The following is a 16007-nucleotide window of genomic DNA, read 5'->3' on the forward strand; positions in this document are numbered from 1 at the left end:
AAAACGATCCACGCCGGTCGAGAGGCGACTGCAAGTCTCTCAAGAAGGAAAATACCCCCACCCAAGGACACCAAACGAATAGCTGGACAAAAGGGTGCTGAAGGAACATGGATCGGTGCCACAGGTGAGTCGACCTTGGCATGTGACGTAATCGGTAATCAAGTGACGTGGCGACGCTAATGAGGGACGACGCGGTCTCGCCGTGGGGGCGTCAGACGTGGTGAGAGCTGAAGATGCTTCGTGTTGTAATTGGCTCCTTCCATGGCTTGGCTCTCCCAGCATCTTTCCGTGTCTTCGATTTCCCATTCGAAAGCCTATTTACTCTCGTACCACTCCCGAAGAAGCCCCCCAATCTTGGACTCTCATATGCTCGTTCTCCCTTGATGTGCTTCCCGGCGGAACGGTCCCTTCCTCTGACAAAATGGAGCACGACGACTTCGGCTGGCACTCGTTCGCAAAGGTCGAGACACAGGAGACGCTGGTCGGCCAGCCGGTTGATTTTGATTTCAGCGAATGGCTCAACGAGTACGAAGTTCCTGCGCCGTCGTCGCAACCTATCCGCGGGCAAGACATCACGTTATCTCAGACTCTGAATTTCTCTCGCGAACCCGATCTGGTCTCGACAGGATGCGATTTTGCGTCGACAGAGCGCGAGACATACACGGTACCGCCGTCTGCCGTCTGCACCTTTCCTCCCCAACAAGACTGGGAGTCCGGTTCCGAGCTGAGCCCCTACGGGTCCGGCCTGAGCTCACCCTGGGACGAATCAGGAGCCTCGTCTGTCGGACCAGAAGGCCTCGACGCATGGTGGACCGGGGGACAGCACCAGCCGGTGGCGACTATATCACCCTCGAGGCTTCACAGACCTCTGCCTGTCGCACGCTCTCCAACGCCAACGCCGGCCACCGAAAGCGTCAAGTCGACAGCGCCAGTGTCGTCCGGGATCGCCGAGAGGGTCGCAGAATCAACGGCAGCACAAAGGTTCCCTTGCCCTGAACCCGGATGCAGATGCACATACGCGAGGAAGGAGTATCTCAAGAGGCACAGGCAGTCGTGAGTTTTTCAGATCCTCATATCGTCAGTCGCCGCCGCCGCCGCCGCTAACAAGCTCAAAGGTGTCACAGATCAGGCAGGAGAGGCTATAGATGTCGCTTGTGCAATAAAGATTGCGGTACCAGGGCCGACAATCTGTTGGCGCATGTAAAGAGACACGCGAAACCGCTGAAGACGAAGGGTCTCGACTACTATCCAGAGGCTGCCGCCTATGTGGAAGAACTGCTGGGACAGAGGGGGTGAAAAGACGACAAGGGCCGTGATCCATCACACAGGGTTAATAGTCATACCATACCATACCGTCCGTGGTGATTCACCACTTTTTGACGCCGTCTCTGAAGTAGATGTATGAGCGCTGAGTAATAAATAGCCTGGTGAGAAGTAATAGAACGGTTAGCGGGTTATGTTTGGGGAAACACATACCGAGTCTAGTGTAGGAGCCTGTGAGGGCCGTCTTGGGTTCGCGAGTGACACGCGACAGACCGGGATACTCGCCGGCGTCCGTCCAGGCAGTAACGTCGCTGTCTCCAGGAGAAGGGTGGGCGGCAATTGAGGCTGGGAGGTACGGGCCTGGTCTCCACACTGTGGATCTCCGTGGCTGTACATGGGGGCCCACAAACGGGGGGCCTCACCCATTTGTGATTGGGCTCCGTCGGGTTTCTGAAGCATGCAGGGGCCGACGCTAGGCTCTTTGGGGCTGGTTGCCTTAAACGCCCACCACCACCCTTTTCCCCCCCTTTGTCCGTTCGCGGACGATGTTGCCAGGGAGGGACACCAGGAAACAGGCCCTGCTCGAAATGGGCCTTCACAGCCAACCGAGCCCGCGCCCATGAATTCCCAGAGTTCCCTTTTCCGAGTCCATTCTCTCGGATGGTGGATGGTGGCGGCAAAATCGAACAATTCTACGGCTGAAAAAAACCTCCCCTCGAGCTTTTGCGAATAAATCCGCTACAGAACGCTTAATTTCCACTTCTTCAGGTCCAGGGTCCCACACGCATGGCTCAGATTATTTATTGATCCCTATTTTGTTGAAGGATCCAAGAGAAAAGGGAATGTCAGACATAGTCCTAGTGTTAGAAATTCAGCCAATCAGGAGTGTCACTCACCTACTCGTACATCGTACATCGTACAGGCAGATTCCATCAATCACGTTCCAGCCCGTAGACTCTCCCAGCCTGTACACTCTCCCATTACAGTATGTGACTTCTGCCCTGTACGACTCGTGCCCGGCGTCATTCCCCAGAATGCGAGCCACCACTGTCGTGTCGGGTCCGTCTTTCAACGAGAAGATAAAGATAGCGCCCTTGCGACAGTGTTTTGGAAGTTCCACCTCTTTCTTTATTGCGCTCGCTCGTCTCCCACGAAGTGCAGGTGACCGGTACCGGTACGGCGCGACCAGCGAAATGAGAGAGAGCTCGTCGTCGAGATCCTGGCAATGAATCCCGTCCGTGAAGATGATGTGCCGATGTGCCCGCCGCAATGTAATTTCTCGCAGTCGTAGGTCTGGAACCGGAAGATGGATGCTGGGATCCCCAGCCTTTGCAGCATATAGGACGAACCGAAGTTGTCTTGTGTTCGAGGACTCGCCTTGTTGCTCATCGTGTACCGGGTGGGTGGGTGCTGGGGAAGAAAGAGGTGAGAGGTGAATCAAAGACGGCGTCGTCTCGCAGCTGTCGAAGCACAGGTCAAAAGTGAGATCCAGACCCTGCCAGGGTTGGGAACCAACCTGGTTTTGACTCGTAGCAGGCCGCAGCCGTCACAAGTGGTTGCCTTCACGCACTATTTGAACTTCGGCCACTCTGGGTGTGATGTGCCTTGTGCACCGCCCGTGATAAGCTTAGCTAGGGTGGCACATCACAGGGCATTGCGTCCGCATGAGCCTATGAAATCGGTCCACATGGTCGACTTTGGGGCGACCGGAGTGTCAGTCACGAACACCCATGTGACACTGCACACTCAGCTCAGGCCGCCAGCCAAGGAAAAAGTCAGGCTGACACCCAAGCCGCTGGCTTGTCGCATGTATATAGCAGGAGAGATATCATACCTGTCAACCTTGAAGCCTTCTTCAAGCGTTGGCGTCTCTATCTATAGGCTAGTTATTCTTTCATTATCGATCCCGTAGTAAACACATTCACCCTCCAGTTAGGGTAACTGGTCTGATACAGAGATAAATCGGCAACCCTTTCTGAAAAGTGGTGCCAGCAAGCGTCTTTTCGGGGGTGAACGCCCGACTGGACTGGGAAGAAGCAGCCTTTGGCCAATCAGGCACTCTGGCGGTGAGGGGTAGGTAGACCACCAAACACCGCCAAGCGTGTGATTTGACGTCAAAAGTTGCGGCCCAAAGAAATAGGGAGGTTGGGAAAAAGGACGCTAAAAAAAACAACACGGGGCCAGCCATCCAGAAATTTGCGCAGTGTGCCACGAGACCGAGGACCGACGCGCATGACTTGGCTGGCTGCCTTGCGCCCGACAAGGGGGGGCGTGACGAAGTAGATTGCGTGCTTGATTGGAGGGAGACAAAAAGTGTCGGTGAGTCAATCAACAGGGTCCACACCACACCACAGCCACACGGGTTGGACCCTCCCTGCATTTCTGCGCGGGCCTGTGCGAGTCTGGCCAGCCAGTCACAGGGAAGCAACCATGTCAGCAGGCATCCATTTGGTGCCACCCCAGTGGGTGACAGAATTCCCGTCCCCACTATTATGGCATTCTGCTCGGATTTCCTGCCTCACTGGGGACGGGAATTCTGTCAACCCACTGGGTGGGTGGTTGTGGTCTGAGAGGGACAGAGAGGAGGGGGAAAAAAAAAGTTAATGATAAATACCCGCCCGAGAAGTCGTCTCCTCAGGACTGGAGGAAGATTTAGATCGGGTTCTCCCCCCCTCACGAGCATTCATTGTACCCACCACCCAACATCCGTCCTGCTTTCAAATCGTCACTCTTGTCGACGTGTTACTTTACAAACCATTCCAACCTGGTGGGACGAAACCAATCTTTCCAAAGCACAAGAAAAGCAAAGATGCCGACGGTTTTGCAGCTTCGAGACCTTTTGGCCATGTCCGAGGATGAGATTGCCCACGCCGATGGTAGCTCTTCGTCGGATGTCGTACCGGAAACACCGTCTTCCCTCTCCCTAGTCAAGGGCGATGAAGACTCACCACCACCCGCGCAGCCCACCGAGCGCAACAGGCCGGTGAAACGGAGGAGGCCCAGAACACCCAGACACGTGCAGCGCACACCGCCAACTCCAAACTCCAACGGGAAACTCGAATGCACTTGGGACGAATGTGACGATGAGGTCAAGGAGTTTCCGCGCCTGGGCGAATGGAAGTCAGTTATCTCCCTCCCCTCTCCCCCCCAACAAGAACACAAGAACTGACCTGGGTATCGCAAAGCAAACACATGGACAAGCATGAACGCCCGTACAAGTGTGCCGCGGCCGATTGCAGGAACCAAAAAGGCTTCACGTACGCCGGTGGACTTGTCCGTCACGAAAGGGAGGTCCACGGCAAAGACGTCAGGGCCGAACACCAACTCTGGTGTCCGCATAGAGGCTGCAAACGACACTTCCGCAAACCGTTTTCCCGCGACCAAACCCTCAAGGAACACCTCCGTCGGGTTCATAAAACCACGTATGCGGAAGAACCAGGCACCCCGTTGCGCCCCCGCAAGCTGGATTACCGTGTCGATGACGACGACGACGAGGTGGATGGCGAAGAAGAAGAAGAACAAATGGCGCACACCAAGAGGCGCAAGACGGCGGCGGCGGCGGACGGGGGCGAGGTGGAGAGGCTCCGGAAGCAGGTAAAACAGCTCCAAGGAGCCCTGGCGGCGTCCGAAAAGAACGTGGTCAGGCTCGAAGCAGTCGAGGAAGAATTCAAGGCTTTTGACGCTTTTAAGACGCTCTTTCTGGCGATGCTCAACAAGCCGCCGGCGGTCGAGGCCGATGGCACAGGCTGGGAGGGCGAGCGAGGCGCCGCCGACAAGCCCGCCCTTGGCCCACCGTTGCCAGATTCTTCGGAAATCAGCAAGGAGTAGTTTCAGGAGGGGGGGGGGTGGATTCTGTATCCTCGATTAGCACCCCTGCGCAAGGCCCGTGGCGATGGACGGGAGCTAGTGAAAAAACGGCCCTCCATAAGTTAATGTTTGGTGTTCTGAAGCTCAGACCACTGCCAAAACTGCTCCTTGTACCCTGCCCTGCCCGGTCCGTGCCAGTCAACACTGCGGCTTTGCCCTGCCAGTCATGTTCGAACGTGTGGGCTTCAAACGCTCTTGTTGGTCAAAACGGCTGTTCTGGCCCGACAGTCGCACACCATCGTGTAGACTCGAGTTTCTGGTTGGTCGAAATGCTGCTGACACCCCGCTGCTCGCGCCCTGCTCTTCACACCGCTCTTTCACACAACTTTGCTCAGAGTTGGGACGCAGGAATCAACGTCCAATACCCCACAGCCCACACAGTTCCAAGCAAAGGTAATTGTGATGTGAAAGGTGAGAGCCATCACGGCAGCCACCGCTAGCCGCCAGCCGCTCATCGCTCGCAGCTCGCCGACCGAACCTCAATAGAAGGACTGACGAGGAGCAAGAGCCAGGCTAGCTGAATGCACAAGCTCGCTAGTGTCCGTCCATCCGTCTGTATCTGTAGGTGGAGCAAGAAGAAGCAGAGAAGAGAGAAAGGAGTAGCCCAAAAAAAGGGGGCGTGGCAGGGGACGACAAAGGGGCGGGGCAAAGCCAATGAAAAAGTGGGGCCATGACGTATGGCGTTTTGTGGAGATTTAACTTGGTCACTTGATTCAAGGATAGCATTGGCACAAGGAGTAAGGAGGAGCAAGGAAGGGGTGGCTGGAAATCTGACCTGTCACAAATGCACTGGAGTGTAAAGCCTCTGGAGGGCCGCAGGGGTATGTGTGGTGGGCCGCAAAAAGGGTTGACGTACTCGGGACCATCTCCTTGCTTCTTGTCCTTTTGTCTCGAATATTTTGTCGAGTCACAAAAAACCCCAGAGAGGCAATTGTCTCCACTCTTGACCGAAAGTCAAGTAGGAATTGATGTCTTGTTTCTTGTCCTTTTCTTTGTCTCGAATATGTTGTCTTCAGAGAGGTAAATGTCTCCACTGAAGAAAAAGCCAAATAGGAATGACTTTTTGCTTCTTGTCCTTTTCTTTGTCTCGAATTTTTGTCGACTCACAAAAATCCCAGAGAGGTAAATGTCTCCACTTTTGCCAAAAAGCCAAGTAGGAATCAAGTCTTGCTTCTTGTCCTTTTCTTTGTCTGAATGTTTTGTCGACTCACAAAAATCCCAGAGAGGAAATTGTCTCCACTTTTGACAAAAGCCAAATAGGAATGACTCCTTGCTTCTTGTACTTTTCTTTGTCTCGAATTTTTGTCGAGTGACAAAAATCCCAGAGAGGCAACCGTCTCCACTGAAGAAAAAGCATGTCTCGCTGGGGACCATGATGGCGGATTGGGATGCGCTTCTATCGGGAGGAGAAGATGGCGGTGGTTTTACCCGTAAGTGGGTCCTCTGTTGTCCACCCGTGTCCGGCCTGAAAACCTTAAATTTACCCCCTTGGCAAAAATGCACTCGACTGCAAGGGATGGCATCCCTCCCTCCTCGATGGTTGCCAAGAATGGCTGCCTAGAATGAATCCATAAATGACGTCAGGACTACATCCACCACAACCACAACCAGGTAAAAAAGGGGGCAGGACCACAGCACATGTGACACACTATGGTGCAATTGGAACGAAAGAGTGATACATCCCCCCAGCCTCCGAGGAGGTCTCGCATGCTGTTGGGCGCCAAATCACTGGAAAGCTCAAACCTGGGCGTCGGTCTCGACCGGTCCACAGTTTACTAGCGTTGTGTCACATCTCGGGGTTGGAACGATCCAGTCAAATTAAGGGGGGCTTTTTAGAGGGTCAGCTTCACTCTGCGCAGGTACGAGCCACCCAATCGGTGCACTTGGTGCTGCTCGACTGGTCCGCCTGTACCACAAGAGACAAGACCTGTGACTCATACCTGCGGACTTTTTTGGTCCTGTCGTATAACCTGTTCGACCACGGTACTCTCGTGTGACACGGCACTTTGGTTCTGCACGGCACTTTGGTTCTGCACAGCACTTTGGTTCGACAGGGTACTTTGGATCGACAGGGTACTTTGGTTTGACACGGCACTTTCGCAACTCTTGTGCGACACAAAGGTTCCGCCAAGTCTGGGTCGGGAAAAAATAGGGGTTCTGGCTTTCCCACATAAAGTGCTCCCTCCCTTCCCGACCGCCTCCCAGCCTTCTCCCAGATCGCAGAGGTCTGTCAATAAAAAGGGCAAACAGCCTCAATTTCGCCTCAAGTTTCACTTCTCTTCCGGGTCCTGACGCCCCTTTCCACCCTCACAAACATACAATCTTGACGGTCTTGACGGCATGAATGGGAAACACGGCTCTCGACATCTCGCCGACACCATATCTGACCTCAACAAGTAGATGGACGGTCATCTACATCTCGTCGGCGTCGACACCAATTACGACAATTCTTTTTCGACTGGGTAAAGGGGGGAGAACTCTGTGTTCGGAGACATAATCGTCGCACCTTGTGGCATGGGGTACCAAGTCACCGACGTCGTCGTCCGTCCGCATCATACTCACCAGGATGGTCTCGAAGACCCAAAAGTCAAGGACATAATGGAGATCACGGCTATTTCCACAGACCGCAGCCCTCCCTAGAGATGTCTATCCCCCGAGCTGCGGTTTCCCGTCGTCGACGAACAGACCCTCGAGATGAGCAACGATAAAGGTATTGCGGTCGTACACGTACACACCGAAGGCAATCAAAGCTTGGGACAAGAGAGAGGAAGGAGAAAGCATTCGTAGTTTTACAAGGCAGTTTCAACTACCATGAACAACAGCACGAAAACGGCTCAAACAACGCGACCAATCAGGCACAAAATCCTATAAAAGAACGCGAAACATATCAAACAATCTTGGCCGCAAGCCAAGGATCTCAAAAGAACAGTGTAAATTCATTGTTTCTACAGAGAATCCCTATCGCCAGGAACCGCTCGATCTCAACCTCAGGAAACTTGATATTCCAGTCCCACGCCGCCGACTACGCAAAAGATTACTTCAGGACACAGATCAAGGTGGTAGCTACCTTCAGGCATTTATAAGGACAGAACTAAAGCCTTTTTATAAGCCAAACCATATCGAATTTGGTCAGGAACACCAGGAGAAGACTATCGACAACTTCTGGCAATATCTTGTCTTTACAGACGAATTCCACTTCGACACACCTCGCAGGCTAAGCCTCGAGTTTTATGAGAACAAATTGGGGACATAGATATAACCCAGAGAACACCACAGAAAGGCTTCCTCGTCAAGGAAAGACCATTCAGGCCGACTTCAAGAGTGAAAAGTCAATCTCTTACAACGACGAGAATGACGGTCCAACTGAAACAGTCGAGATCCAACCTCAACGTTGTTATGGCAGGCCTCAAAAGTCAAAATATGAGCTACACGGACAGTTCAAACAGCGTCAAAGCGAATGGGAAGCCTCGTTACCTCACAAGGCTAAATTGTACTCAACAGGCAATTCAATAACCCAGGAATATTATACAAACACAATCCTACCTTACTATATCGATACTACTCAACAGGTGAGAGTATTCGGTAGGCCGCATATCTATAGGGAATGGCTCCTAGTTGAAGACGAAGGGTGAGGCATTCGTTTGCGGAACGTCAGGCGAAAGAGATCTTTCAGGAGGAACGGGTTGGGATTGCCCAAGGCGAAGTTCAAGCGAGTATTGCAGAGATGTCCTGACGATGCAAACGACTGACAAAAACAGATGACTAATAAAAGCTGACGCAGGGAGGGGACCCTAAACGTGCCACCGTGGGTGATTGATGCTGGTATATACCTACCGTCCTTCATTTCCATATTGCCAAGCTGACCAATCAGAAGTGGAACCATATTAAATGGTCGCCCCGCTTCCATTGATTTTTACCAAAATAGGAAAGTCTACAGGCTGTAACATGATTGGTGAAATTCACCTACACACTATACACTATACAGGATGACACTCCTGGCTGTTGATTGGCTGGATTTCTAACACAAGGCTGGAGACTCCTTTTTCCTTTTTTCTTGATCCTTCAACAGGATCTATCCATCTATACCAACGAATAACTCAATCAATAAGTTGAAGACAGTTATGAATTCAAGTCATGGAATCCAACCGATTGAGACTCCTCTATGCTGTTTCTGTTATTGCTGTGCGATAGCTGGTATCCTCTCCACAATGCCCACCCACCGCCGTACGATGTTGATACCTCTGGCCAAGAAGACCCTCGCCCCAGTTCAATACGTACATAGAGGCCCGTTTCAAGCCGGTGCCTGCTTTTCCTGGTCCCCCTAGGAGCAACGGAAAAGTCAATCACAATCCAACCCAGCCTCAGGACTGTGACACGAACAGAAAAGTAAGGGACTGCAAAAGTTATCAGCGTAGAATGGTGTCACCCAGGGAAGGAAGGGAGTATGCAGAACGCAGAGACCATGGAAACATCTCGAGATCGAACACCAGCGAAGAGCATGCGAGCGAACAGCCGCCGCGGTTAACCAGTGAGGGAGGGCATCTGTTCACAAAGCTCCACCAAGCTTCCACAGTTGGATGTTTCTCTTTCTTCGTTCTGCTGTTGCTGTTCTTTGGACACTCAATGCCTGCTGCCTGTGATGGGCCCAGTGTGGGAGTGGGTGTGATGTGGTGTGTCAAGACGGCATTTTTCGAAATGCACCATATAAATTCTGGTTAGCAGGGCCAAAGTTTGCAATAGCATATCGAGATAGAGGTGCATTGTGTGGTGGGTGGGTGCATGAGGCTGCATGCACAGATGACGAGCCACGCTTTAGAGCAAATGATGAAGGAAAGACGTCTTCTCCTTGATCAACTCTCTCCACTCAGCTTGCTGGTGAAACTGAGCGATATTGAAGCGGATGAGAAATAAAATTCCACATCGGCCGTTACGTCGCCGCCGACTTCGTCTAGACGGGGCTCGAGATGGATCGACGACCCCCTTTTCCGACCTTCGGATGACTGACCACGGTGTCGCCAGAAAACCTTGAAGAAGCTGAGGGAGTTGACAGATGGAAGTAGCTTTTCCTTTTGCGCGGATAGGCATAAACGAACAGCAGGTGCTTTGCGTTCGACAGGTCCGACCAGACATCGACCACGACTCTTATGTCCTCTCCACGTTCTTCCGCTCGGTTTGCTCGTCGCGCGCGATCCCTCCAGATATGCTTAATAATGACAAACGAAGCAGACAATTTCTCGAAGGGGACGGCAGACACTGATTGGATCGAGAACTTTGAGTATCTTTCGCAGCCAAGGTCTCTCGACGGGAGTTGTGCATGATCTCCTCCAGACAGGTTTCGAACGCCCTGGCTCACATGTCAGTCAGCTTCGAGACTCGTTTGAGTTCCGACAAGAGATTGATGGCCGGGCCATGCGGGCTTTTTATTTCGGTACCATGATCCAGACGATCCAGACGCCACAACACCAGCACAGGACCTTTCAATCATGTCCCTTTTTTTGGTGCTCATCGTCGAGAGCTTGCCAGCATACGCGGTAGGTTCCCAAATAGACGGATGATCGGCGTCATCTCCGCGCTAGCTGGCTGTCAAGCTTTCGCGCCCACATTCGCTCCTTCCCGGCAAAGAAGTTCATTTTGGTCAGCGCCGTCTCTCCCACCATCTCTCTTCCTCCTTCACCGAGGAACAATGTGGAATGGTTGATACTTTTTCCGCGAGGATGAATGGCTTAACCGGGTCGCCGTCGAGCGTCGTTCGAGAGAAGAAGAGGGTTGACGTGCTCTTCGACCCAATTTGGACACAAGATAGATGTATTCCTGCCTGAATCGTCCCACTCATCTCGGTTTGGGGCCAGATCAAACTTGCAAAAGTCACTAGCGACATGACTAGCGACATGACTAGCGACATGACGGCGAAAAGCGGGATCAATAAAGATGTACCGGACGCAGGCCGGTCAAACGATGGATGGCCAAGGGATGGAAGCGTAGACGGCATTGGTGAGCGAGGCATAGCGGATTTACGGTCCACACACGGCCGTAGATGCCACCTGGAAAAGCGTGGCGTTCTGGCACCTGTATCTTCGAACCACGCCGAGTTAGTAACCATTGGAACCATCACGAAGCGTGGGCCGAGGCCCGTAGTTCTTCATGTTGCTGTATGTGTTGCCACCGAGTCACCGGGCCCCTGGACCTACCTCGCTGCATGAACCTCAACGTAGAAACGACACCATGTCGCACGCAGATGAGCAACCTACTTCCCTTCTTCCCGCAACAGCAAATGTTGGCCTTGACCCCCCAGTCGAACATGCCCCGTGACACCGTAACAGACAGCACGCGCGCATTCACCTCTCGCCCTTTAGATGCCAAAGCGCAGCAGGTGGCGAGAAATGAAGACATGACAAGGCGGGACAGAGACAAGGTGGAGAGTGGGTGGTGCAGTGGCCGAAAGTGCGTCGAAAGCGAGTATCTTTCAACAGCCGCTTTCCGTCAAAGATTGTGTCCAAACGGCCCCAAAAGGTTATGGACGAGCCGGCGAACATTCGCAACATGTTTGTCCGTCATTGCTCACGGCATGTCGCACACCTGTCGTCTGGAGACCACAGAAGCAGGCCCCCATCGATCAAAGCCACCGCCAGGAACCTGAAGTGCTCCGCGAGTTCCCCCAAGGCCTCTCTTCCTCGAAAGCAACGATGTTTTTCTCACCAGGACAGCATGGCGTGTGAGAGAGAAATGGATTGCACCGTTCTTGATACTCACGCTCAGAAACTGTTCTTTGCTTCTCCCTCTCTGGCCGGTATCAAGGCGGGATTGTCTGGGCCACTTACTTGCCTTGCCAACTTTGCTCTCCTCTCCCAACTTTCTCCACGCCTCGTCTCAAGGATGTCGTTGTAAGATAAGGACTGCTTCCCCCGTTCTGCCATCCTGTGGGTTGGGGCGCTTCCTGGCTTATCCATCTCCGTTTCAGATGTGTGTGAGTCACTGTGACACAATGACCAGAGTGAATCTTTTTCGCTTTCGAGACGTGACTGGGGCAAGACGCGACAAGGGACAACGTGGTTCATCTGGGAAATCGTTTAGCGGACCGCGTCTGACCGCTGCAACCAGGTGTGTGAAGGAAAACCGTAATTGGGCGTTGCCAAAGACGGTCTTGGATCCCGAAACCCAGCGGGCCCAAACTCCCTGTGTTCCTTGTATTCCTTTCCTATCCGTTTAGTCCAGGCGTGCCAGCGTTGCAAGCGTCCGTGCCCGTCGTCGTTGACTTGTTGTCGCCAATTCGCGTCGCTGATTCGTCAATAGGACCAAGCGATAGTATCCGTTCATGGCTTGCGCAGCCACTTGCGTGGTGGAGGGAGGGGCTTCCACACGTCGGGACCTCGCTTATATCAACATCCCACTTCCGCGCTAGTTCTTCCATGTCGATTGTAAATCCCTTTCTTTCGCTTTGGCGACGGAAATGATACCAACAACAATGTCTGATTTCTTCGACAGGGCTCATTCCAAGACCAGACGTTGCATGACTCCTGGCCGAAGCCTTCCGAGTGAGTGAGTGACGTCTGGATGCGCCTGTGTGTGCTATTTCTCAAATCGATAATCAAGCTATCAGCTGAACCGTCGGCAATGTAGGGCGGTGATCCTGCAATGGATTTTGGTCTCGTCTGTTCCGTCGCTGAGGGTTGATTAGAGGTCGTGATGGGCGGAGGATATCCGGACACGTCACTCCGAATCGGACTACGAGGTGACGATATAACAAAACCCGTCCTGACTTTTCTGCGTTTGGCTTGGTCTTGGTCTTGGTCTTGCGGTTCACTGGTGTTACCGTGGCCAGAGCAACGCCGCTGCGAGAACTTTGATGGACTGGAAAAACAAGACAAGACCGTCACAGATGTAGGAAAACATCGCCAAGTAGATAGATTGTAGGGTTGAGTGTCGTGTATCTGGGGAGCCTCCAGCAACCGTGTGCCGCGTGCCGTGCGGAAGCGTGGATGCCAGAAACAAGGTCATCCACAGCACTCGAGGCCGAAGACTTCAAGTTCCATAGTCCACAGGCATATCCGTTGAACCGGGGCGAGGCTCTTAGCCAGAGCTGGCATCAACCCGTACGGCGGTGGGTATGGTGTTGAGGGTAACGGTTGGCGTACCGCAATAACAAACCAGCATAGCGAGTCCTGATCAGATAGATTCATAACTTGATTCGATCACTGTCCTCAACCCACTAATTGCGTTGTTGCTTGGTTGAACAGATGGATAGATGGATAGATGGATAGATGGATAGATGGATAGATGGATAGATGGATAGATGGATAGATGGATAGATGGATAGATGATGTTGGAGGATCAAGAAAAAAGGAGTCTCAGACCTAGTGTTAGAGATTCAGCCAATCAGCAGCCAAGAGTGTTATTCTGTATACATAGTATACGGGTAAAGCCCACCAATCACGTTTCAGCCTGTAGACTTTTCCATTACAATAGTACCGAAAGTGGAGAAAACGTACCGTTCAATCTCGGCTGGCTGGCTGGCTGGCTGGGCTTGTCCAGTCTGCTAGTCTGACTTGGGTCAGGCTGGCTGGTTCGCTGGCGCCGCGGGCTCGTCTATGGGATGGGAGCAACGACCAGCTGGCTCTGCATTTCCTCCACATGTCAGTCTTTCTCACATATGTATCATTGTGGGCAAAATTGGCGAGGTACCCGCCAGCCACACACCTTGATCTCCTTTATACTTTCTTCAGGAGGAACAGAATCTCTTGGCGGCGAGAATCTCATCCTCGACAGTACCGGTACATCCTTCCGCGCTCTACCGGTATTGGTCTTGTTGTTCTTCAGTTTGGAATAGCAGTATTTCGTATTGCATTTGTTTCTTCTCCTCTCGCCCATTCATACTGTATATGTAGACGAAAGGTCTGGAACGGTGTCCAGTGTCCTCGTTTTGATTGCTTTTGCCTGGCCTGGCCTTTATAGTCGACATCCCGGCGTAAATGTCCCGGTGTGCTCTGCAGCAACGATATCCCGACTACAAGACAAGGTCCCACAGTGAGCATCCATGCTTTTGTGAATTCTATACGTCGTTGAGCACAATTAAAAGATACGTACGTACCACTCATGCATGACGCATGCCGTGTGCGCGATGCGATGGATCTTCACCTCCTCTTCCCGAGGGTTTTCAGAGTGTTTGAATAGGTAACGTCGTCATCGTCTACAGCCTCGTCGTCCGGAGCAATGTTGACTGCGACGGTGGCGGGTGTCTCCACGGCTCTCTGCAGCGTTGACTTGGACAAACGGCATCTCCGAGACATCATCGTCTGCAAGGAATATTCTCTTCTGGAGGCGATTGGAGCGACATATTTTCTGCCGCAAAAAGCGTCTCCACCATCGTCTCCGACATCTTTCATCCGGAAGTCTAATTCCCCAAAGAAAACATAGTGCAAATTTCTCGGGAGAAAAACTGGGGCAAAAAGAAACTCAAGACTCGGTCAAAAAAGTGGAGCGTCTGGTCCACAGAGGAGGCCAGCTTGTCGACTTAGGCACTGCGGGCCCGACCCGAGTGCAAGCGACTTTACCTAGACTAGACTCTCGGAGTTCCTTGCTTGGGCTTGCATCCACGCGTAGTTCGCGGCACGCTAATGCAGAGTCGCCTGGAAAAAGGGGGTGGCGGCGCATTTAGTGTGTGGTCCGTTTCGGTTTTCCTGCTTACTAAGCATTGCGTCACTCTTACCGGCACCCAGCCAAGTACCCACAATTTCCTCCGAGACAGTTAATTGTCCTGACTACCCCACACGAGGCTGAGTGCGAGTGCACACATAGTGCGAGTGCACACATATCTCTCACGCCGATGTAACTAGTTACTCTAGTTAGACTCATTCGTTCTCAGAATTCATGTCATAATTGCATGCACCCTTGACAGCGATCTCCTTCTCCTTCTGTTCAAGGCTGCGCCGTGATAATTGTCTGTGTACTGAGTGTACTTGGGGTCTCATCGTGCCCCTTTTCCTTCTGCCTTTTTTTTTGCCGGTGGTTCCCCAACAGTGTCTGCCTGCCACCGTGGCAGGAACTTTTCAGAGTTTTTCGTCTTTTTGTTTTGGACACGGGATCAATCAGAACCTGGTTCCCGCCTGGTTCGCCGCCTCGTCCTGTTCCACCGAGGGTGTTGCCCGAGGGCTGTCCTCAACGCGCCTGTCAATTCTCACTGACCGTCTTGTTATTGCTAAGCCCCCCCTTCTCTCCTCTCTCGTGACCGGTTCCTCCGTAGTCCGACTTCTTGAGGCTTTGACCGAGACAAGTTCGGTGGTTCGGTGTCGTCGCCCCGTCTCGCCCCTCCTACCACGATCGAGTCATCGCCGATCGACCTCAGTCCTTCAAGGCTGCGGCGATGTGCACCGCGCCCCTTTCACTGACGGCCTCAGCAAAGGCTCTGCCTTCTGCCATCCGGGTCGCGTTGATGTCCGCATTGAGGCGCGGCCTCCCTGCCCTTTTTTGTAGCCCTGGTCCTGCCTGGCATGATTACAACACCGGAACCCTTCTTCGTCGCCTCGCCAACCACCTTGTCGTCCTCCACCCTTACACTGCCCCGAGTCCGCGCCGGGCCTCTTCTGTTTCTCCATCCCATGGCCTGCATTCCGCGAAAGGCTGAGACCGATTGTTCAGCCCGGCCACGGGGGTTGGGGGGCACACTTTGTTTGGTTTTCAATGCCCAGTAGTCAGACAGCAGCTGACCGAAGTCCCGCGCCCAAGAAGACTGTTAGAAGTTTCGTATGTGTTTGTAGCTTGATCACGCTCCACAAAGTATAGACTCGATGACTGGAGGGGTTGGTGGGTTGTTATTTCCTGCCAGTGCGTGCACGGGCTATGTGTCGTCTCCAAGGATCAAGTCCATCGTCGCCCCCCAGCCT

The 16007-nt window shown here is 52.9% G+C and overlaps 3 protein-coding genes across 3 annotated transcripts; all 3 read left to right on the top strand.

The window, feature by feature from the left end:
* Positions 1 to 421: 421 nt before the first annotated feature.
* Positions 422 to 1057, top strand: AYO21_11171 (hypothetical protein; the record flags this gene model as incomplete). The annotated part of the gene is made up of 1 exon (XM_022661068.1): positions 422 to 1057. One exon carries the CDS (start codon positions 422 to 424, stop codon positions 1055 to 1057), a length of 636 nt encoding a protein of 211 aa, XP_022506611.1.
* Positions 1058 to 4072: 3015 nt separating this feature from the next.
* Positions 4073 to 5091, top strand: AYO21_11172 (hypothetical protein; the record flags this gene model as incomplete). Its single annotated transcript, XM_022661069.1, has 2 exons — positions 4073 to 4383; positions 4449 to 5091. The coding sequence occupies 2 exons, from the start codon at positions 4073 to 4075 to the stop codon at positions 5089 to 5091; spliced, it is 954 nt and encodes a 317-aa protein (XP_022506612.1).
* Positions 5092 to 6505: 1414 nt separating this feature from the next.
* On the top strand, positions 6506 to 8383 carry AYO21_11173 (hypothetical protein; the record flags this gene model as incomplete). The annotated part of the gene is made up of 2 exons (XM_022661070.1): positions 6506 to 6560; positions 8082 to 8383. The coding sequence occupies 2 exons, from the start codon at positions 6506 to 6508 to the stop codon at positions 8381 to 8383; spliced, it is 357 nt and encodes a 118-aa protein (XP_022506613.1).
* Between the last annotated feature and the right edge of the window lie 7624 nt (positions 8384 to 16007).

Source organism: Fonsecaea monophora (assembly GCF_001642475.1).
Source record: "Fonsecaea monophora strain CBS 269.37 chromosome Unknown Scaff147, whole genome shotgun sequence".
In the NCBI taxonomy this organism is placed as follows: domain Eukaryota; kingdom Fungi; phylum Ascomycota; class Eurotiomycetes; order Chaetothyriales; family Herpotrichiellaceae; genus Fonsecaea; species Fonsecaea monophora.